This window comes from Alosa sapidissima, chromosome 6 (assembly GCF_018492685.1).
Source record: "Alosa sapidissima isolate fAloSap1 chromosome 6, fAloSap1.pri, whole genome shotgun sequence".
NCBI classification, from domain to species: domain Eukaryota; kingdom Metazoa; phylum Chordata; class Actinopteri; order Clupeiformes; family Clupeidae; genus Alosa; species Alosa sapidissima.
Genome location: NC_055962.1, coordinates 18,450,189 through 18,473,322, shown reverse-complemented (window position 1 = coordinate 18,473,322; position 23,134 = coordinate 18,450,189). Strand labels below are relative to the sequence as shown.

General features: G+C 43.2%; 2 protein-coding genes across 12 annotated transcripts in view; both read right to left on the bottom strand.

Annotated features, from left to right (window-relative positions):
* Positions 1 to 2,616: 2,616 nt before the first annotated feature.
* Positions 2,617 to 15,921, bottom strand: espnlb (espin like b). Its single transcript, XM_042095894.1, has 5 exons — positions 15,907 to 15,921; positions 10,566 to 10,761; positions 7,103 to 7,260; positions 5,872 to 6,042; positions 2,617 to 4,464 (listed from the first exon to the last, which is right to left on the bottom strand). Exons 1-5 carry the CDS (start codon positions 15,919 to 15,921, stop codon positions 2,617 to 2,619), a joined length of 2,388 nt encoding a protein of 795 aa, XP_041951828.1.
* A 3,298-nt stretch (positions 15,922 to 19,219) lies between these two features.
* kif1ab (kinesin family member 1Ab) overlaps positions 19,220 to 23,134 on the bottom strand; it is a 30,588-nt gene continuing 26,673 nt past the window's right edge. For all 11 annotated transcript variants that reach the window (XM_042096543.1, XM_042096544.1, XM_042096546.1 and 8 more), the window contains 3 exons: positions 22,396 to 22,588; positions 22,072 to 22,190; positions 19,220 to 21,699 (listed from right to left, as the gene is read on the bottom strand). In XM_042096543.1, the coding sequence (XP_041952477.1) occupies positions 21,660 to 21,699; positions 22,072 to 22,190; positions 22,396 to 22,588 (352 nt within the window). In that variant the 3' untranslated portion in view covers positions 19,220 to 21,659. The remainder of the gene's footprint in view (positions 21,700 to 22,071; positions 22,191 to 22,395; positions 22,589 to 23,134) is intronic.

Sequence of the window (23,134 nt, the reverse complement as noted above, 5' to 3'; positions counted from 1 at the left end):
CTCCAAAGGAACCCAAGAGTCTGCAGCCCTCCCAGTGAGGCACTGTATTATATATGGCAACTCTCTCTCTCTCTCTCTCTCTGTATGTGTGTGTGTGTGTGTGTGTGTGTGTGTGTGTGTGTGTGTGTGTGAAAGTGAAAGGCTGAAGTGGCCAACTGAGAGCTTTGGGACTATTCCCTATTCCTGGTGGGTCCTGTTGGTGGCAGTTAGTTTTGCAATAACAGTGTACTTCACACAGTATTCTAACAAATATATATTTTTTATTAACTTCCTTAAGTATTTCAATGTCAAAACAGAGTTTTCAAAACAGTCAAAAATGTTTCACATTGACAATGGACATTCTGCATTTTCATTGCTACAATGTACAATATGCAAAATTGCATTACCATAAAACCATAGATAAGATCATTACAGACAATATATATTTAGCAAGCATATAAATAGAATCGCAAAATAGATTTGATTGTATATAGGATTGGAACAACAACAGATTCTTTGCACATGATACAGTACATAAAAAAGACTATTTGATCTTCTTATCCAACCTCTTACTTGGGTCTTGTTACAGCAACTCATCATTAAAACCAACATCTTGCTTAGGATTTGGTGTAGCAGGTGTGTGTGTCTGTGTGTGTGTGTGTGTCAGTGTTTGTCTGAGTCTTCACATTTCCCTCTCTATGAAGTTCACTCAAGTTGACTTGTTTGGAAAGAATTTTCCAGTGTGTATTGTATTCAGAGAGAGAGAGTGAGAGAGTGAGAGAGAGAGAAAGAGTGTGTGTGTGTACGTGTGTGAGAGAGAGACAGGATGTTTGGCAGTGGATGTGTCCTTAGATAGGATAAAGCGTGTCCTAAAACAACAGTGATGTATGTGGGTGGTTGACGTGACATGGCATTTTTCCGTTCCTGTGTGTCAAACATAAGTAAATAAATGTCTAATCTGTAAATAAATGTGGTTATATTGTTCAGAAAAAACTGTTTTATATTAACATATAGACCAATTCTGCCAGTCATATTCCTGTATTTCACAATTTTCAGCCAAACCATGAAAAGCTTATAGCGTGACTGTCCCAAGCCCATTTCATAAAGTTTGATTTTGAATAAAACCAATAAAATGCATATATTTTCCCCTTATTTAAGTACATATTAATACCACAGATGTCTGCATTTTCCTACATAAATAAGGTTTTTTTCATACATATGTTTAACTAATTATGTGTTTTATGTTGACATATTTAAAAAAAATTAACATTCATTATTAAAGATGTGCACCATTACATGTATGGCGAATCACACACACAAACAGTATAACACAGAAATCACCCACACACACACTCACTCACTCATTCACACTACAGCCTTGGATGTAAATGCTACATATTTGACATTCTAAATATCGATAGTGAAAATAAATCCTAGTGTTAAAGACAAAAGTAATATTAATGCTGTCTTTATCAGTATTTGCAATTTTTTTTAAAATATATTTTTGGGGCTTTTTATGCCTTTACTCAGATAGGATAGTGGAGACTGACAGGAAGTGAGTGGGAGAGAGAGTCGGGGTGGGATCCGGAAAGGACAACGGGGCGGGAATCAAACCCGGGTCGCCGGCGTACGGTGCAGGTGCCCCAGCCAGTCGCGCCACTGCTGGGGCCGTTGAATTTGTCTTTTAACAGATATGAAGAGAATGAACTCAAAGGGGAAGTACAAACATTTAGATTGAAGCCCACCATCGAGAAGAGAAAAACTCAGGAAACCAAAGTGCTATACAATATTTGGTAGCATTCTGTTTTACACAGTTGTGAGCGTTTACGTGATATACCTGTCTTAAACTGTCTTTTGTTGTTTGTGAAATACATATGATACACATTTTTGCATTAACAGATTGTGATGTGGTGTGATTTATCATATGGCGTGACACCATATCATTTGGTGTGAAATCAGGACATTTATTTATGAAAATAAAAAGGCTTTTGGGGTCTAAATCATACAAATCTCAATGGAACAGATAGGAAATACAGTAGAGTCAACAAAAGTCACAAGCATTTTCTTTCTTTTATATCAAGGTATGTCCAAATTAATATGAAGTTTACTGAAAGATTGATGGCAAATGCCTTACTTTGTGTATTGATGAATAAATATACTGTAAAATGTAGTACATTTGCACAAGGAAATGCTAGATCTTGATAAAGTCATGATAGAAGATTATGATACATTGGCTCACATAAAAAATATACCCCATTATAATTGTACACACAATAACTTTCATGTCACACCATATGACCATTTTAGTCACTAATCCAACAAATTAGTGAATAAATAGTTAGTGAATTCCAATACAACGTCTAAAAGACCATACATATTTTTGGGAATGGGAGAGTCAGTACAACAGGACTTAGTGATTTCCTTGCCTAATATCGGATTTATTTTTTTTGGCCTAAAACGTCAACCACCCATGTGAAACTCACTAGGACTAAATTGATTGCTTGATTTATGGCATGGCCTTTTTGCTATTGCCATGGATGAGGTTGTTATGAGCACTGCAGTGGCTGTTGCTGTGAAGGTTATTATGGCCATTACTGTGACTGTAAACTTATGGCTGGTCCATTGTTTTAGCTGTTGTTATGTCAGCTGCTTGAGGTGAAACAGCTCTGCCTCTTGCTGCTTCCAGAAGGCGAAGCTACGCGTGATGAAGCCGCAAGCCTCCTCCTCCTCACCGGCAACAACTCCGCAGGACTCAAGAGCAGAGCCGTCGACCGACAGCCGCGGTACCACTAGGTGGCGCCCTGACCCACTCGACCTCCTCCTCCTGGCCTCCTCTCCCCCGCCAAAGAAGCGGGCCTTGATGTCGTCGAAGCCGTCGCCCCAGCTTCGTCTCCCCTCCTCGATCTCCCGCAGCACGGCGGCATGGAAGCCCCGCACGGTCTCCCATGGATAGCGGCCCACGTGGTCAAACACCTCGAAGCAGAGCAGGTGGCGCATCTTGCGCTCATCGGCAGGCAGCTTGCACTCTAGCAACCGCAGGTAGCCCAGCATGAAGAGGTCCAGCGTCAGGCGGCTGTAAGGGACAGCACCCCCGTCTGCCTGGGAGAGGAACTGCTCCGGGGAGTAGGTGAGGCGCCGGGGCGGACTGGCGCCAGAGCCCTGACGAACCAAAGCCCTGCTGCTGCTGCCAGTCCTTTTCCAGGTGCTGATCATCTTGTGCACAAACATCATCTGCCTGCAGACCCTGTGCATGGCACCACTGCAGGGCGGAGTGTCTCCTACTTGGCTCAGTTGCTTGAAGTTGTGACTTGCCTTGGTGCAAGCTGGAAGACTCTGGTACACTGAATTGGTGCCGGCCTTAGGATCTGATGCTAAACTCTGATGCACCGAGTTGTAACTTGTCTGTGTCTGTGGGGGTAAAGTCATGTGCTGTAAGTTGGGACTTAGCTGGGTGTCTACTGGGAGACAGTGGTGCGGTGAGATGTCTCTGAGGGGGTTGTCTGGGGCTGGACTGTGGAGCTGGAGCTCGATGCTGGTGGGATCGATTGCCCCCTGCAGGGCTGGAGAGTTGCCAGGCTCGTGAATGCCCAGCGTGAGCTTGGCCCTCAGGCTGATGGCATACGCTGACCTCTTCCAGTGGCTCAGGAACAGAACCACAATCCGTTCCTTCCTCAGGCTGCCTGAGTCCATGATGGGAGAGCAGCGGTGCGAGATTGGGGTGCTGGAGTTCCTGCCTAGGTTGGGGTGGAGGGTCACATTAGGGCCAGGGTCGGAGGTGACTCTGGGGCCAGAGGTTGGGTTAACCCTGAGGTGAGGAGTGTTTGGAGCATACTCAGTCTCAGCTCTATGCCCGTCTGATTCAGTTGGAACAGACAGAGGTAGTGGCTTGTCTGCTGCTGTGGTAACAGTGTTCAGTCGCAGTGCCTCTGGGTTGTGCAGCCTTCCAGTCAGTGGGTGCGCAAGCCCCGTCTGGCCCTCGAAGTTAGACCTGAGTAGACGCACAGACACCCCCGCCTGCTCGATCTCCGTCTGCACCCTCTCCCTCCTGCTTCTGCCCCCCACTGGTTGCCGCAGCGGGAGAAGAGGCAGGGAGGAGGGGGTCAGAACCAGGGGTAGCCTGGCATTAGGGTCATCCCCCAGCCCCTCAGAGATGCTGTGCTCCGTAAGGATGCCGAGGAGGTGGTTCAGGCTCCTAACAATGCCGTAGATGCGGCTGTACCAGGCAGGTAACGAGAGAGTGCCCTCGTTGCCAGGCGACAGTTGTTGGGGCTGTGTGTTGACAGTGATGTTGATGACTGGGGCAGGCAGGATGGCCTGGAGCCTCTCAGCTAATCGTGTGAGCTCAGCTTCGTAGGCATGGAAACGATGCTGCTCCGAGGCGTTCTCAATTTGACGCTCCAGGAACATCAGGTCATCTTCAGTCAGCAGTTCCCCAAAGGGCCCTAAGAGGGCATCATGCACTTGGGAGAACCTCCAGCCTGGATCCTGCCCATGCAGAGACACACAGTCATACTACATATATCAGTACCTCTAACACCATCTGACTCAGACCTGTGAATCCAGTCCAGATCTTACACTGGTACTCACGCAGATCAAATTAAATTCAAACTTACACATTCCTAAAGAATAGGGATATGAGTAGGGTAACATTAACGTTCGGCTCACACAATCCGTCTCCACCAGCACATGACTGAGGGCTTGCGCAGCACTTGAGGGTATACCGAGATTGACAGCTAAACAACCACTATAATCGCTACCGGCAAGCTGTGGGTGGCAAGCTTGCTAACATAAGTTAGCTGGTATACAACTCAGTCTTCCAGTTACACAGCCAGAACTATCTCGAGTGGACTCATTGTAGAACTGTTTTCAATGGCTAAGTATAAGTATATATACTCTTTTGATCCTGTGAGGGAAATTTGGTCTCTGCATTTATCCCAATCCGTGAATTAGTGAAACACACTGCACATAGTGAACACACAGTGAGGTGAAGCACACACTAATCCTGGTGCAGTGAGCTGCCTGCAACAACAGCGGCTCAACAACTTGCTCAAGAGCACTTCAGCCATGGCCCACTGGTCGGGGTTCGAACCGGCAACCCTCCGGTTACAAGTCCGAAGCGCTAACCAGTAGGCCACGGCTGCCCCCTAACTGGTTAGCTCAATTTAGCAAGCCTTATGTCGTAACACCACATACTCATAAGTTGCAGCTTACATTATTCTCACATAATGGTCATTCCCTAGAATGTCCGTACAAATAGTTTTGTGTGCTAGTTGGCTATGTTACGTTGACGATATGAAGTTAGCTAGTTAGCAAGCTAATGAAGCTAACATTGAATGTTAGCTTCACCAGATTAATATGTTGTCAACATTGGGAAATTGAGGGGGAATTAGACTGATAGCATACATTGTACTGTATAAGTAAGTATTTGGTCTCTGCATTTTTCCTAATCCGTGAGTGAAACACACTCAGCACACAGTGAGGTGAAGCACACACTAATCCCGACGCAGTGAGCTGCCTGCTACAGCGCCGCTCAGGGAGCAGTGAGGGGTTAGGTGCCTTGCTCAAGGGCACTGCAGCTGTGGATGTGGGCATGGGAGAGCAGTGAGGGGTTAGGTGCCTTGCTCAAGGGCACTTCAGACGTTCCTACTGGACGGGGTTCAAACCGGCAACCCTCCGGTTACAAGTCCGAAGCACTAACCAGTAGGCCACGGCTGCCCCACCTGCATGTCACCTGCCTGTATTCCACTGAGGTTTACCAAGATCTGCAGCTCTAAAATGGATCTAATACAAATACTGGCAAAGACCCAGCACAGCAAGTCTAAAGTCAGATGTTGCCGATACAGACTGGTGTATCATCCTGAACACCAGTGAGCGACAAAAGGTAATAAGTACCTTGTGCTGCTGGTGTTCCTCGCTGAGTCTGGCATGCAGCCTTCGCACCATCACCTGCCTCTTCCACTCTGGGATAGGTCTCCCCTCAGCATCGTGGGTCGGCACCAGGGTGTCCACATCCACCAGAACAGCACCCTCTGCAGGACACAGCAGGAGCGCATTCTCTGCTTTCTGACAACATAAGGAACATGAGTAAAATGTGAAATTAGTCATGTCATAGTGTTGGTTGTGTTTTAACTGTGTAGCACAACAATAATGCATTAGTTTGTGTCGAGATAATGGGTAATGGGCTAGGTAGGTTACAAAAAATGTTTTAGCTTAGAAACCGTGTAACATCACTTAGAATACCATTAATAAATGTTAAAGGAACACGCCAACTTTTTTGGAAATTAGCATATTTGCAGTCTACCCCAGAGTTGTTTGATAAAAGGATACCCTTCTCTTCTCTGTGTGTGCAATAATCCAGTCCTACAATGTTAACCTACTGTAGCTTAGCACTGGTTACATCATCAGTTAGCCTATAGCTCCCTTTTAGCTACCTTCCCAAAAGGTAACCGTGCTCCTTCAAAAATGTGTCATGATTGAGTAATGGCAGTATCCAGTAAATGTGCAAAGGTGTCAGTAGCACTTGTCAGTAGCTCGGTTTCCATACAGCTCATTATTATTTAAAGCGCATTTGTATAATTTTGGCCAAAGAAATGCACATATGTATGTGTTTCTGTCCACTCTGTGTTATGCAAATTAAAAATGGACATTCTCCTAATCAAGAGAAGACTTCTGACTTCTGGCCAGGGCAATGTTAATGTAAACACATAGAAAGAACTGCAACAAATGTGAATAAACTGTTTCCATCTATTTGAATCACATGGTCCTACCTATGTGAATCAATAGTTAATCCAACCCTTTCTTCTATGAGCATTAGAAGATTGTATGCAAATTTCAAGTGTTTCCAGATACTATCGAATGGTCAAAATGCACATTAAAATGTTGAATGGAAACCCAGTTACTTTTAGTCAAGGCTTTAGAGACTGAAATCAAGGCCCATAGATTTCCAGGCAGGCCACTACACTCCAACGTCACAGTGTGTGTGGTGATTAAGTAGTGGATGTGTAATGTCACACTGTGTGTGGTGATTAAGTAGTGGATGTGTAATGTCACAGTGTGTGTGGTGATTAAGTAGTGGATGTGTAATGTCACACTGTGTGTGGTGGTTGCGTGTACAGCTCCTTACTGTCTGTCCTGTGAAGACGGCTGTGATGCCAGCGTGTCTCAAGGACCTCAGAGCTCTGATGTGTGGTGGGACATTACTGTCCTCTTCTGATATGTGTGTCAGTGGCAGGGCATCACTGTCCTCATCTGGGGCCTTTGGCATGTTGAAGGATGTCGCCACTAGAAGGGGCAAGCATGATAAGAAAGCAGTGTTATTACGACATCAGGGAGAGGAAGGTCATCTGCACGTTATGATATCTTCACAGTAGTGCCGTTTCCATCACAGGAACTTGAACTTAGTTTTACGGGGCCGTTGCTTGATTGCATTTCCTGTAGACGAACTGCCCCATAATGCAACATTCCGAAAACATTCCAAGAACATCTATGGGGCTGAATCAAGTCCTTGCCTCAGAGTAGGTACTTCAGTGCGGCCCTGAAAAATTCCTGCAGTGATGCAAGTTGTAAACGAGGCGTGAGTGGAAGATGACAAGTACATTTTTTTAAATCTAGCAAGGCAGACATTAGTCACAACTAAATTGATTGATTGATTGATTGATTGATTGATTTTATTTTGACCACTTAAATGTAAAATATGAAACAGTACTCTGTGTCATACATTAAAATACATAAATAGTCAGGGATGACACAATAAAGCCCAAAGACTTATTTCCATTGTGGTCCTTTATTACAGGTAAGGCTATTAGCTTGTTGAGTTGAAGTAGCCTACACTGAATTAACAAATATCTGCTAAAAAAATCAAATAATTACAAATGAAACCTACATAATGCAACATTTAATTTGTAACAGCTATTCAAAGGTAGTCTATGGCAGTGTTTCTCAAAGTGTGGTCCGGGGACCACTGGTGGTCCGCAAGATATCCCAAGTGGTCCGCGAGCAGACGTGGTAAAAAATAATATAGATGAGTTGTTTGCAATATTGAACCAACTTGTATGTAAATCTAAACAGTTCTGCAACACTGCCTATGTAAGATATGCCAATTTAAATCATATGAATCCTCTGACACAATAAGCAAAGTGCAAAGACAATAAGCAAGGTGGTTCAGTGAGTAGGCCTATTGTGTCTATTAGCTAGGTGGTCCGTGAGGTTTTTTTTACTGGTTAAGTGGTCCTTGGTCTGAAAAAGTTTGAGAAACACTGGTCTATGGTTTCATCTGACTTAAGTGACTCCATTTGAAGGTATTTGCATAAAATAGGGATGCAAAAATGTTGATGCCAGCAGGGATATTTTTCGCCTCCCAGCAGGTTACTGTAACTGCACCTAAGCAAAATGATAATAAATTTTTTTTTTGCATAGGTCAGAGCCATAGAAAGAGAGAGTTGCAAAATTCTTTGATGTCTCCGATCAACAGTTCCAAAAAAACTGTGCTGGGGCGCGTTTCCCAAAACGGGAGCGTGCCCAATGATCCCACAGCCCTACAGTACAGTATGTTCCCGCAGCTCTATGTTTCCACAGCCCTAATGCTCCCACAGCTCTATGTTCCCAGACCCTAACCCTAAACCCAACCCAACACAACCCTAACCTAGAAATGTGGTAACATAGGGCTGTGGGATCATTGGGCCTCCCCTCCCAAAACCATAGTTGAGCAACTTTGTTGGTTGCAATGCAATTTCCCGTAGACCTCTGAAGTTCGCCTACAAAAAAGAACCAAACTGCCATCTTTGCCCATATAAGGAGATCCGGGTGTGAATTGAAGCTAACTACCTATGGCATGTTGCATTGCGAGTTAGCTCTGGGGTACCAAAAACGTTTGCATTTCAGACTTCTTCGTCCCCACGAGAGTTGCGATAATTCAAAACCCCATGTTATTTTCCCATAGGAAAAATCGCAAGATAGGTCTCTGTAACTATGCTAACAGGTTAGCAACTATTTAAAAGGATAAAGATGCACAGCCTTCCAGTTGTGGTAAGGTGCAGTCGTCAATAAGATTAAAAGAAAGTGATGTGAAGGATCACCACACACTGGTGGATTTTCTTTGCTGGTTTATTTTTTAGGTTAGCAACTATTGTTTTGGAAAACGCACCCCAGAATGGCTGTATTGCTGGAGGGTGGAATGCATTTCTGATGCTGGAGGGCATGATCTAGTAACTCATTGGCTACTGACCAATTGATTAGCAGTTTTCAGTTCCAAAACTGTCATAACCCAGAAACTGGCATGGAAAAGCGTTGCCATCTTTTTCCATGGTCTCTTATGGGAGTGTCGCCACTCGGTTTTCTCTACCGCTCTTAGGTGTATCAGAGTGAGGAGAGTATGCTGCAGCTGCTATGCCATTTTAGGCTTGAAGGAATCAGAAGTGCATAATAACAGTTTCAATGAACATTTCATTCGTTGAAATGAAATTTCAAGTGCTACATGATTATAATCAGACAGTTGCTTGCAGGCAGTGTTTGGAATAACGCCGTTTAAAAGAACGGCGTTAGGTAACAACGTTATTTTTTCACTATCGGGTTAATCTAACTAATTACTTTTCCCGTTGTTACAACGCCGTTAACGTTACTGGACGTTAAATGCGGTGCATTACTATGCATTGATTGAATAAACTGTGTAATCCTAACGCACCCTGGCTCACAGCTAGTGAGGTGGTGGGTTAATAACGACGTAAGCGATTATGATTGGCTAAGGCAGAGTCATGTTTCATGATAGCCAATCAGAGCCAGTATTTCTACACACTTGCCAGCACACGTGCCACACACACACACTCAACCACTAAAATAGAGATTCGACGAAACAGCAGAGGTCAGGAGCAATCTGAAAAGTTGGACTTTTCAAAGTGGAGATATAAGCACTACTTCACATTCATCAAGGCAAGAACGTGCATGTAATGTGCACATTATGTCCAGGAGCGAAGACTTTGTCGACATCCTTTGTAAGCAACTCTAATTTAATGAAGCATCTCACACACACATCTATGCTAGTGGCCAAAAACACCGATACCTCCACCAGATGATAGCTCGCCATCCACTAGCAAAGAAGGAGTCGGAGCAAAGTCCTCCAAGCAGCAAAAGCTAGATCTTTCTGCCTCACAACAAAAACCTATGACACAGGCTGAAGTCAACCTATAGGTCTGTCGACGTGCAATATCTTGAATTTCCCCTTGGGGATCGATAAAGTATCTATCTATCTATCTATCTATCTAATAAATATTGAAAGTTATGTAGCCTACAAACACCTGTCTGTTCTATAACTGGCTGCTCAAAACTGCTCAAAAAAAACAAAATCTTTGACCTATATATAACTTTTTTTTGTAACAGTAACGCAAATAGTTACTTTTCCTGGTAACAAGTTACTCTTATCATAGAGTAATTCAGTTACTAACTCAGTTACTTTTTGGAACAAGTAGTGAGTAACTATAACTAATTACTTTTTTAAAGTAACGTTCCCAACACTGCTTGCAGGACGTGTGTTATTATGATGATGTGACGATGTCACAGTGAGGTTGTGATTTCATCATGGCAGGTGAACTTACCTGTGGAGGCCAGGTGCATGTGCTGCAGAGATGCTGCGGCCGTCCTAGCAGTGGCCGTGGTGATGGCTGAAGTTGAGATGGAGAGCGGTGCCAACATGGTGACATCTAAAGATGGTAAGGGAAGTGGCATAGTCATGGGAACGGATGCGGGAGGGGGTGGAGAACGTGGCTGGGGTGGCACCTCCTTCACTGGCTGCTGGGAAAAAAATAGAAGGAGGAGCTTGAAACTGCACACCTGGAAGACAGGTGAGGGGTTCTCCTGTTGGGATCAATGGCTGGCCAGAACAGAGGGTCAGGATTACATACTGGGCTTGTCAACAGACTAGGCTTGTCAACCAGATAGCCGTATATGGCGGGCCAATGAATCTCTGGCCACTTGCTAACGTTGTCTACCCCTTCTGTTGAGGAGAACAGCTGAGGATCAGGCTAATTTATTAAAGGACAATTCCGGCACAAAATGAACCTAGGGGTTAATAACACATGTGTACCGAGTTCGACCGTTCACTGGGATTTGTTTTCATGCTAGTCGAATGTGACCAGTTTTATTGCAAACCGCTAATTAGCGTTTAACGCTAGCCTTCGGGGCACACATACAGTCAAAAGTAATCGCTATTTCTATACCACTAACAAGGCTCAAAATAGCACCACACTTACACGGTAGCATAATGAGGGTCTCTACATGTAAACCGAAGCATTGAGAACTTTGTAAGTGCACAGGCAGTTTATTAAAAAGAAACACATTACCGTTCACGACTGGTTCACATACAGGCAGGCGCAAAGTGGGAAAACAGAACTCTGGGATGTGAAGTGAATCTCGCGTGAAATGTTGTTGCCAAATGAAAGCACTCAGCGCATAAGAGAAGCACTGAACGCAAACAGGAGACATAAGAGATGGCAGGTTATTTGAACGAATTTGAAGACATCGAGGATGAACCCTTTCGGTTTGATGGACGTCCATATTTTGTCGGGCCGGAATATCCCGACGAAGAGCAGCGGGAGCTCTGTGAAAGGGCTACGAGAGAGAGAGCTACCTGTAGCCTCGCACTTCTTGAAACTGGTGGTGTACCTGTGGCAGGGGCGCAGGAGATATTTTGAAAGTGAGGGGGACCAAATTATAAACACAAACCCAGTGAGATCAGATTTCCAGATATCGGATCGCCACCTCTGGTCCACTTTCGACCATCATATTTAAAACTTGCCAGAATATTAAGATAATACCATTGATTGTTTTCAAAATATTTTTTGATAAAAATGGTCAAAACTGTGAGATAGCACAACACCAGATCTGCCCAGACCAGCTTCTTGCTATGTGCAATTTTACTTTTATTTATTTATTTATTTATTTATTAATGGTAGAATACTCTAAAAGCAAGTGTTGCACGGTGTATTGATACTAAAAAGGTATCACGATGCACGATGCCTTCACGTAAAAAACGATACGATTTCCGACGTTTTTAGAATCGATACTTTATTCAAATTAACGTTCTATGTCTGCGTGAACTGCTGCTCTCACTGCTCCTTGCACGCATCTAGGCAAGTGGGCGTGTCAAGCAGCCAGCTCTAAGTGTGCGCAGCCAACGTCAACATACAGTAGTTCTTTGCCGACCGTCCTCGGCCTTGTGGATAAAACAAAAGGGGAAGTGAAATCTGCAACTATTTCCGATACATCGCGAATAGTGAAGGCAAGCCATCAGGTACACAGAGGCCCGTTTGTGAAATATGTTTCAAAGTCATTTAAAAGCAGTAGGCTACGCATGGAACTTGGCTAAACACCTCGCAGACATATCCCAACATTTTTGTTCAAAGAACGACAGGTTAACGAATATGCTATAGAAAACACGACTACATGGTTAGTGCCAAGTTCTTCTCTTCTATTTTAGTCTAGCCTAAGTGAAACGAGTATGGATCTCTGGGATAAAGCGAACCTTCCCTCATCAATGAATTTTGACGAGACATAACGAGCTGTAATCATTTTGACGAGACACGAGCTGTAATCATAGGGTGCTAACGTGATGAAAGCGCAAAGTTCACGCCAGAATAACATTACCATAACTGGTAAACAATCTATTTCATGTTCGGTCAGTACTACTGGTAATATTTGTCATGGCATGTAGACTGCAATTTGTTCAATAAGTATTGCCCAGATGTAGGATAGGCTACCCGAAATGCGCTAATTAAAGCCCACAGCATATAATACCACCAAAGCGTGTTGAGTCCTAATAATAATAGCGGCTTATTGTTACGTGGTAGCAAATCATGTGATCAAAGAAATAGACGTAGGCTAATGTAGGAATGCACACAGACATATTCAGCGTTCCTACGGAGTATGGAAAACCTGGAAAAGTATGGAATTTGATTTTTAGTAATTTCCAGAATAATCACTTCACTTAGGTCATAATGAACCATTCCTACTGTTGTGTAGCTGAAGTTGTCAGTCCACATCAAGATACAATTGAATGGGGGTCCTCAGAAAAAAATCTCTCCCACAAGGGGACCCTGGTACCAAAAACAAATCGAGAACCCCTGTTCTATGCACATGCTCTACACCATTGTGCACTGGTTTGTTTGCGTAGCTCTGCTATTTTCGGCTAAAACACCTAGTAGACTTTTTTTGATTTTGTAAAAGTTACCAAGACATGAATACTGCATTATCTGATAAACTGTTATTGCAAACAAATAATACTGTTTACGGTGATTTATGAGGCCTCTGCCAGTAGTGCAGTAGTCTCCAACATATGTAGGCTATGCTGTATCAAATGTGAGTCCATTTCAGCACTTCCCCAACGAAAAGTATCCAACAATGGGCAAGTGTTTTCTGTGGGCTAACAAGTTAATAATATACATTATTATACAGCTATTCACAATGCTAGTAGAACACTCCATTGACAATGTCTAGAATATGGTCAGAAAAATCTACCAAGAAGTTGAGTATGGAAAAAGTATGGAATTTTGAAATGGAAAATGTGTAGGAACCCTGCATATTGCAACAGGTAATGGTGTAGGCCTATCTGACGAAGACCTGAGTGGTTGGAATGTCGTACTTGTACACTGGGCGCAAAGAAGACTATCCTCACATGTTTCCCTTTGCAACTGTCAAAGAAATCCCATGAACACGGGAAGGCCTAGGGAAGCCTATACTGTACATCAGATGGCCTAAAGATTAGGCCCCTCTGCATAGCATTCAGTGATTTGCATGCAGTAATTTCAACACTGACCTTGATCTAGCCTAGTTTGGCTATTTAAAACTACTTTATTGGCAAAACACAACACAATGTAAATGAACTATAACAAAAAATAAAGGACTTAATCACACAAAGTAGGCCTACTATTTTACTGACTATAAAAATAATAATTATGTAGGAAGTTTAAAACCCAGAATTGACCTGCACACTACAAAAGTGCACCGAATTCAACACAAATGACTCAATACACTTGGAGGAGGTATGAGTCCTTTCTTTTCCAGATATCTTAGGATTTCGCCGTAGTATCGTTTCAGTATCGAGCATCGTGATATTTATGGCAGGTATCGTATCGAAGTCATAATTTTGGTATCGTGACAACACTAGCATGGGATGTTGATATTTTATAAAGCCATGAATGAATCATCATGCCTATGATCCAAACATAGACTACATGATCAAATAGCCTAGTTAGGCCTATACTTTGGTATAAACTCCCACTTTCCCCTGGATCCTCCCATGAATGCATATGCATGACATGACAAACACAATCTGCCACTTTCAGCTCCCGTGACAGGCAGTTTGCGCTTTTACATCATTGCTGCCTGTTTGTACATACCTCGCAATGATTTTACACGCACATTGCGAAACAAATACGCCTGAAGTGGGCGCAAAAGCGTTAGTACATCTGGCCCACAGTGTTTTGTGGAGATTTCCCCTCATTGATAAGCAGGGCTGTAGTTGAAACTTTTTTCCATGTCCCGAAAAGAAGGAGGTGGCGATATACCAGAGCATGATGGACATCCACTAAGTAAGTAGGCTACACTAGACAAGTTTTGTTACATCGGCGCTATTATTTCTGATAGGCCTATATTGAGCAAATTACATTTGATTTTAGTTCACATCGCCTGCCTGTAGCCTATATGAACCAGACGTGAACGTAATGTGTGTCTTTTTAATAAACTGCCTGTAGGCTACACTTACAAAGTTCTCAATGCTTCAGTTTACATGTAGAGACCCTCATTATGTTACCGTGTAAGTGTGGTGCTATTTTGAGCCTTGTTAGTGGTATAGAAATAGCGATTTCTTTTTACTGTACGTGTGCCCCAAAGGCTACTGTTAAACGCTAATTAGCGGTTTGCAATAAAACAGGTCACATTCGACTAGCATGAAAACAAATCCCAGCGAACGGTTGAACTTTGCGCCGGAATTGTCCTTTAATAAATTAGCCTGGGGTGACAATGACAGCATGCCGGTCTATAAGCTGTGCCATTTTTCTGACCCCATGTTGTGCGTGCACCCAACCTATGCTCTGGATGTTTACAAACATTGAAGGGGTATTAGGACACCTGCCATTACACTCACAGGAGCTTCAATCCCATTCTAGATCCATAGGTGTTAATATGAATACTTATTTGGAAAGATTTCCACAAGATTTTAGAGTATCAGTGGACATTTTGTCCATTCATTCAGAAGAGTATTTGTGAGGTAATTTGTGGCCAATTACGTCCTTCTTCAATCTTCACCAAACTCGTCCAACGTTCTTTAAAGACCTTGCTTTGTGCACTGGGGTAGTCATGTTGGAACCAAAAAGGGCTTTGAACTGTTCCCAAAAAATTGAAAACAAATAATTGTCCAACTAACCAACCAACTTACCACCCACTGAGTTCGCTCTGCCATGTTGAATCATTTTTTTCAAGTTCACTCAAGATTTTGGTATGGAAGGTATGACTAACTCACAGAAAACAAGGTTCTCAATGCCATCACATATGATACCTTAACTATGAATTTAGAATGGAATATCATTGAAGTTCCTGTTCCATGCTTCCCAGTACTTTTACCTATATAGCATTTGTTTCCTATGTGGATTGGTGGAAGACCTGGACATTTCCTGCTGGAAGGATCAGCCAATCTGTGTGGCCATTGGAAATATGGTACCGAACTGGCTTGCTTGTGAAAATATGGGCTGAAGTGAATGCATATGGGATGCATTTGTCAAGATGGTGGCTTCCCATTGATCACATTTTTGGTTGAATTAGCTAGCCTAGCATTGGCCCTTGAAATGAATGGGGCCTCCCTCTCTCCAAGTCTATATAATACCTCCATGGGCCTGAAAGTGAATGTATGTAGAGGACCAGTGGGTGAAGGTGTAATGAGGTCACCTTGTTGCCCTCCATGTTTGATCTGGAGGTCCTGATGAAGCTGAAAGGTGGTGATGAGAGTTTGGAGGACTGAGTCACACTGAAGTCTTGCGTGGTCCTGGTCTGGAGTTAAGGAGATCTTCAGTTGTTTTTGATCTGGTGACACTCACACACCAACAAACCCACAATGAAGCACACACTGTATATATTTCCCACTTTAAACAATTCTCAGTCCAGCTCGCTCAAACTAATCTAATCTAGCTAACCAGTTTAAATATGTGTACACATAAACAATTTTAAGTTTTGCTGGATGAAAAAAAAGATGCGTAATGAAGTTAAAATATTAAACAAAAAAGTTGGATGGCAAAGTTCTCTTGGCTGACTTTATTATTTATGACTTTATGAGGACATTATACTGCAGTGAAGGCATTCTTGTTTTACTTTTTTTTTTGTCCTAAAATAACCAACAGATAAAACAAACACATTCCACTACTTAAACAAAGATGATGGTTTGAAGCGTACATTTCATATCTCTGAAATTAGATGGATTGGATTCTTCTGTACAATTTAGAAGAACAGTAAAATGTTGTAGTGAACAGGCTCTCGCATTCACAGGTCCCTCCTTCTAGCATAGTCCTTAAGCAATGTATCTGTATTTTGTTTCTGTCCTTACGGTTTTTCTAGTTACATATTCTGAGACTTTACCTCAAGGGGCACTGTAATAGGTGACTTGTCATTTTAAATAAAATATTTTTTTTAGTAAACTTTTACTGTCTTTTGACTTTCATGTTCTCCATACAGCTGTCACTTCATTTAATCACAACTCAACGGTGAAACTCTACAAATACATATAACACATGCAAACAGGTTAAGTGAAATTCGGCTTTGGGAACATGCCTCATAATTCAACGCTAAAAATACACTCCACACAGCATCATGATAAACTTCAGTGTGTCCTGTCCACTCACCGCAACCAGTCTAGAGGTGTTGAGGAAGCTGAGAGAGATGGCCGAGATGTTTTGTGTCCTGAGGAAGGGCTCCCTGATGGAGATGAGATGTTTGAGATGTAAATCCAGCTGGAGGAGATGCTGCAGTGAAGAATGTGTGTGTGTGTGTGTGTGTGTGTGTGTGTGTGTGTGTGTGTGTGTGTGTGTGTGTGCGTGCGTGCGTGTGTGTGTGCTGTCAGGACATTACAGTCCTATGGGGTAGTGTGAATGTATGTGTGTGTGTGTGTGTGTGTGTGTGTATGTGTGAGAGAGAAAGTGGGATTGATAAGGGACAGGAAGTCTCAGCAAGAGGTGTGTGAGTGTGTGTGTTTGACTGGTTGTGTGTGTGTGCGTGTGTGTGTGAATTATTAAGACAGGGATTAGATGTCTGGAAAGGCTCTCACAGCAGAGGGGACTGAGTACAGTACAGGGGTGGACATGACTCTCTCACTCTCTCTCTCTCTCTCTCTCTCTCTCTCCCTGTCTGTCTGTTAGTGTGTGTGTGTATGTGTGTGTGTGTGTGTGAGAGAGAGAGAGAGAGAGAGAGGACATAATGTCTATGGATTCTAGGCAGGTAGGAACAGAATCTGTAAGTGTCAAAGAATGGTGGTATGACCGTGGTCCCATCAAAACATTTATATTCTGGAAACTGCAGTACTGCAGTCATGTAATCCTGAGTCAGGACATTGTGTGTGTGAGAGAGAGAGAGAGAGAGAGAGAGAAACAGAGAAAGAGAGAGAGAATCATTGTCCCAACATATAAAGTACATTGTAGTGTTACCTTTTCAGTTATTGATATTTCTCATATTGTCATTTAAAATAAGATAGCTTGCCTTAGAGAAAGTGAAGAATATTGATGAATTAATCACATGGAAATTACATACAACACTTGGCTCATGTATCAAGTGTGCTGGCAGTGAGGCATCTGATAACCCCATATAAAACTGAAGAATTTGATTATGTCCATACAGATTACACAATATTAATATAATAGTTTACCTAACAATACCTAGTGCTTGGCATGAATTGACATGTGTAAATCCATGTGATTTTGTGAGCAGGTACAAGGACTTACTTCCTTGGATGTAAGTGTATTTGTAAAGTATTTTCTTCATGGCATATTTAATGTCACGTGCACATGCACAGCACATATAACAGGTTGCACCTCACACTGCATAACTCATACTCATACTAGTACTAAAGAAACGTAACGTGTGTGTGTGTGTGTGTGTGTGGGGGGGGGGGGGGGGGGGGGGTGTTGTCTAATGTTCTAATTAGGCTTAGCTGTTAACATTCGATAGCCTAGAGCCCCCTCTGTGTGCATGTGTGTGTTTGCATCCATGTGTGTGTGTGTGTGTGTATGCATGTGTGCTGATCTGTATCTGGTGTGTGAGAGAGAAAGAGACAGAGAAAGGGGTCTGTGGTCTACAGGGGGCTTTGTAACTGATAGTTTCAGTCTAAGGCCCCTCTTTGTGTATGTCCATATGATGATCTGGTTGTGTGTGTGTGTGTGTGTGTGTGTGTCTGTGTGTGTGTGTGTGTGAGAGAGAGATTGAGAGAGAGAGAGAGAGAGAGACAGAGGAAGAGAGAGACAGAGAGAGAGTATTTGTGAGGGGGGTCAGTAACTGATAGTCTTAGGCCCCTCAGATTGATTGACTCATCGGCCTCTTAGGCAGCACCACATCTCAGCTTCTAGACTATGTGTGTGTGTGTGTGTGTTGATCTGTAATGGCTTTTATCAGGTAATGGATACAGCACATATCTGAGTCACGACTGTATGAGCTTAGAGGTATAAGATTTACAGTGCTGTGAAGATGTGCTTCAATACACACAAACACACATACAAATACACACACACAGACACATACACACACAGACACACACACACAGCTATGATTGAATCCCTTATAACAGCGCTTAATAATTCATCTTGTATTTGATCCCTGCTGTTTGTTGAGTGAGCGGAAGGCCAGGCAGAAACTGGACACCAAAGAGTGCCATTATTGAAGGATTAGTCGGGTCGCCACTTAGGCCAGGAGCACCGCAAGGAAGAATGGACCTCTCAGGGAGGGTCTGCCAAAACCAATACCAGACTCACTGACCAGCAGGACTGACAGACAGGCTACACCGGGCATGCTATCAAAACGTTCTATCCGCGGTGCATTAACACAGCTTTAGTAGAATTCTAATTTTTTGAATATGCACACCATTCTTGCGTCTGGTTTATCCAGTTTCATTGATTATTGAACTGTTACAGCATACAGTACAGAGTGCAAACGGAACACTTGGGGGAAAGAGACGTGAGATATCTGAAGAGCGCAACCACAGTAATGAAGAGAGAGCCGTGGCTATTTGTACACAGTTCATGTTTATTTTCCATCTGACAGGTGAATATCAGGACATGTTAGATTCCACAGGAGTGATCCTCACTACAGCGTCACAGCCTCACACAAACAGCAGCAGCACCATCATAAGGAGAAGCCTGAGCATACACAACGCCACAACCAGTGTGTGTGTGTGTGTGTGTGTGTGTGTCGTTTTGCGTATGTAACTATGTGCATGTCTGTGTGCACATTTATTTTCAGATTTGAGTGCATATTGTATGCACTGTATGTGTAAATACTGTACGTATGTAAGTGTGTGTGTGTGTATGTAAAAGCTCCTAGCCCCTTCCCCATCACGTTGCTGTCTCTCAGAAGGGGACGTTTCAGGTGCAGCTCCTCTGCTACTAGACTGGATGGGGCTTTAGTACATCAGGATCCATAGAGTCCGTTAGAGTCTACAGCATGCAGGCACACACACAGCGGGCTGTTACTCTCTCATCCATACACACACACACACACAAACACACACACACACACCACACCTCATATAGCAACCACAGGTGTAGACAAGAGGTCAAGACGAGGGTCATGAGTCAAAGGTTACATCCACATGAGGGAATATAAAGGTCAAGGGTAATGTATACAGTAATATACAGCACTTGTACACATACACACTCTCTTTCTCTCTCTCACACACACACACACACACCATCAGTCTTCACATACACATTCTCATATTCTGAACATCAAATGCAACACCAGATTTCCAGAAATTTGAGATGGGTTCTGGGCATGCTCAGTAGGGCTACTTGAGGCACTCTGATCATGTGACTTCACCCGAGAAACTGTAAGCACGCTCAGTGTCAGTTTTTACTTGGGGGTGTTGTGAGCAGTAACATGTGTTGTGAGCAGTCACATGACAGATGGAGTGGAGAGCGTGCTCAGTGAGCTGTCTGGCTCAAGGCTCTCACTCAGCATTGGCACACATGCTAACCTGGCTGGATGACCAGTAGCATGCACTCTGAGATAAATGCTCTACACTGCCCACAACACCCCCTCACAAATCTCACACACAGCCTAAAATACAGCATCTCACACACATAAACACACCGCATCCTCACAGCATCCTCACACACTCTTCGCCAGAGTCACCAAAACACCCACAGTCTGTATAATGCTGCCTCAAAATGCACTCATTAACCCTAACAGGCTGTTAGCTGTTTCTCCCTAAACATCTGAGCTCTGTCACTTTCAGTATCTCCTCTCACCCTCTGAAATAAACTGGGCACGTCTTTAAACACACACACCTCACTTCAAAAACACCTTCAGCATCCTGCCACACACACACCACACGCCACAGACACACACCAATACCCACACACACACCAACCACAGCAGCCTACTATATACACTTCTCACCCCCGACATGATTTGCTGCTCTGAATTCCAACCAGGTTTTGGAAAACAACATGGTGAATTTCACAGGGTCCAATGACTTCTTATCTGATCTCGTCTTCTATAAAAATGTAATAATACTTTTTTTCCATAATGAAGGGATGAGAAGGGATTATTAGGGCCTGTTATTCGAGAGGTTAAATAAAGAGACACAGTTTATCCCACATGCAGAGGAGGGACAGCATTAGGTTTCAATATGACTTATCATCGGAGATATAGAGGGCTAGTTAGAAGGCTGACATTAATACTGGTACTGTTTTATAGGGTCGGTAAATATGTCCCTCTTAAACCTACAGAACGCTTGCATACACACACACATACATTCACACACAGCTTTGGGTTAAATTAAATAAGTAAACTTAAAGTTTAAAAGTGCTATGTGATCAAATGATAAAAGAAATATAAATACAAAACCTTCATTCAAACAAACAAGAAACAGGTTACTTCACTATAACATATAAACAACATATAAACATATAAACAAACATATTTATGGAGGCATGGAGTGAAAGAATAAGCCAGGAGAGCAGAAAGAACCAATAGGACAGGACCACATGCAAGCAGACACACATAGCCACCGCACAATAGTTTCTGTTGGATGTCTATGTCCTGGGACAATGGGGAGATGGATACACAATCTGGATATGACAGAAAACACTATTTTAGGCAAGCACATTTCTTTTGTATACGTGTATGTGTGTGTGTGTGTGTGTGTGTGTGTATGTGTGTGTGTGTGTGCGCTACATCTTACTTGATCTATGTACTATACATTATAAGGTATAATCTTCAGTTGTTTTTCTCTACAGGGTTGTTCTGTTTATGTTCTACTGAGCTCTCTGGTTTCTAGGGCATTTTCAGGTTTCTATGGAGTTCTCTGGGTTGTAGAGCATTCTCAGGGTTCTATCAAGTTCTCTTGGCTCTTCTGTTTATTCCTTCTCTTTCCTTGACAGGTCCGAACCAGCAGGGGTGTGGTGGGGTGGGGTGGGGTGGGTGAAAGGGGGGCATTGCTTTCACATGCTGGTCTGAGACTTCCTCCTGGAAAGTTTGGACCTAAGAGGAGGAAACAAATGATATAAGTCGGTTTTCCACTGCTCAACTCGCGAATCTACTCATCAAAAACATAGATACACACACACACACACACACACACACACACACATTTATTAGTATTCTGTCTTACACAATATCATTCTGTCTTACAGCTACTGATATACTGTCACTTTCCTTTCTTAAATCTTTCATTGCTAAGTATACTTCCAAAGCATAAAGATCAGCTAATCACATATGTTCAGACAATCTACAAATCCTATATGCTGTATACACAATCCCCGTCATGCATAAACAAACGCATACAACACACATTTACACAGAAACACACACACACACACACACACACACACACACACACACACACATTCGTACCTGATGGTCCCAGCCAATAGGGGGTTGAAGGCGTAGAGCCAGTCATGCATCTCCTTATCACTGGTGGCCTGGACCAGTATACCCCTGTGCTCCGTACACACTGCAAATGTGTTCGGAGTCTGACAAACACACACACACACACACACATTAATACATATGTAATATTAAATGTGAGTGCGTTTATCTATATGTGATTACATACGTAAGAGAGTGTATATATATTATATGTGTGTGTGTGTGTGTGTGTGTGTGTGTGTATGTGTGTGTATGTGTGTGCGTGTGAATGTGTGTGTGTGTGTGTGTGTAGGCCTATGTGTGTCTTACCCTCAGCATGGTCCTCTGGTCTTCGCTGTACTCCACCTGTGCGTTGGACAGGTTGATGATGGCCTTCTCCACACTGTCCCGCTCGTTGCGGTACAGGTAGACATATGGGCGCCTGACCACCACAAAGCGACGCTGCCAGCCACTGGCCTGGGGCTCCAGAAAGTGCAGGTAGCCCTTCTTAGACACAATGGGACTGCAGGGAGATGGGACACACACACACACGCACACACACATGCACACACACACACACACGCACATATGCGCGCACACACACAAATCATCTCAGTGTGATCATAGAGAATACATATATAAATGTACACGTTTAGACATATACAGTACACGCCCACACACCAGGGTTTCCGTTGTCCGGTAATTACCGGACATTGGCCGGAAAAAAAATGAAATGTCCGACAAAATTAAATCTCTCCGGTCAAATTGTCCGATTAAAATTGGCTAATAATCCCGTCCCCTAACGCAATCTGAATTTGAGAATAAGCCTTAATATGTAGGCCTAAGCCTATATTATACGTCCTCTGGCTATGTTTTTGAATAAACAGGCTCTACCGTTTGAAAAGTAAGCTATTAAACAACACGCATAGCCTATGCTGCATTTCAAATATGAAGCGCACGCTTCCTATTTGACGCACGTCCATGTTAAACAACGAACAAATGAGTGAGGTGGTTCAAACATGGCCAGGCCCAGGCAGACTAGCCTTTAAAGTTTTTTCAGAGGCCAGAC

Coding starts and splice junctions, on each gene's coding strand:
- espnlb (XM_042095894.1), bottom strand. Junction 7,261..10,565: donor CATGCACCTGGCCTCCACAG/GTAAGTTCACCT, acceptor TGCCCCTTCTAG/TGGCGACATCCTTCAACATG. Junction 4,465..5,871: donor AGGAACACCAGCAGCACAAG/GTACTTATTACC, acceptor CTGCATGGGCAG/GATCCAGGCTGGAGGTTCTC.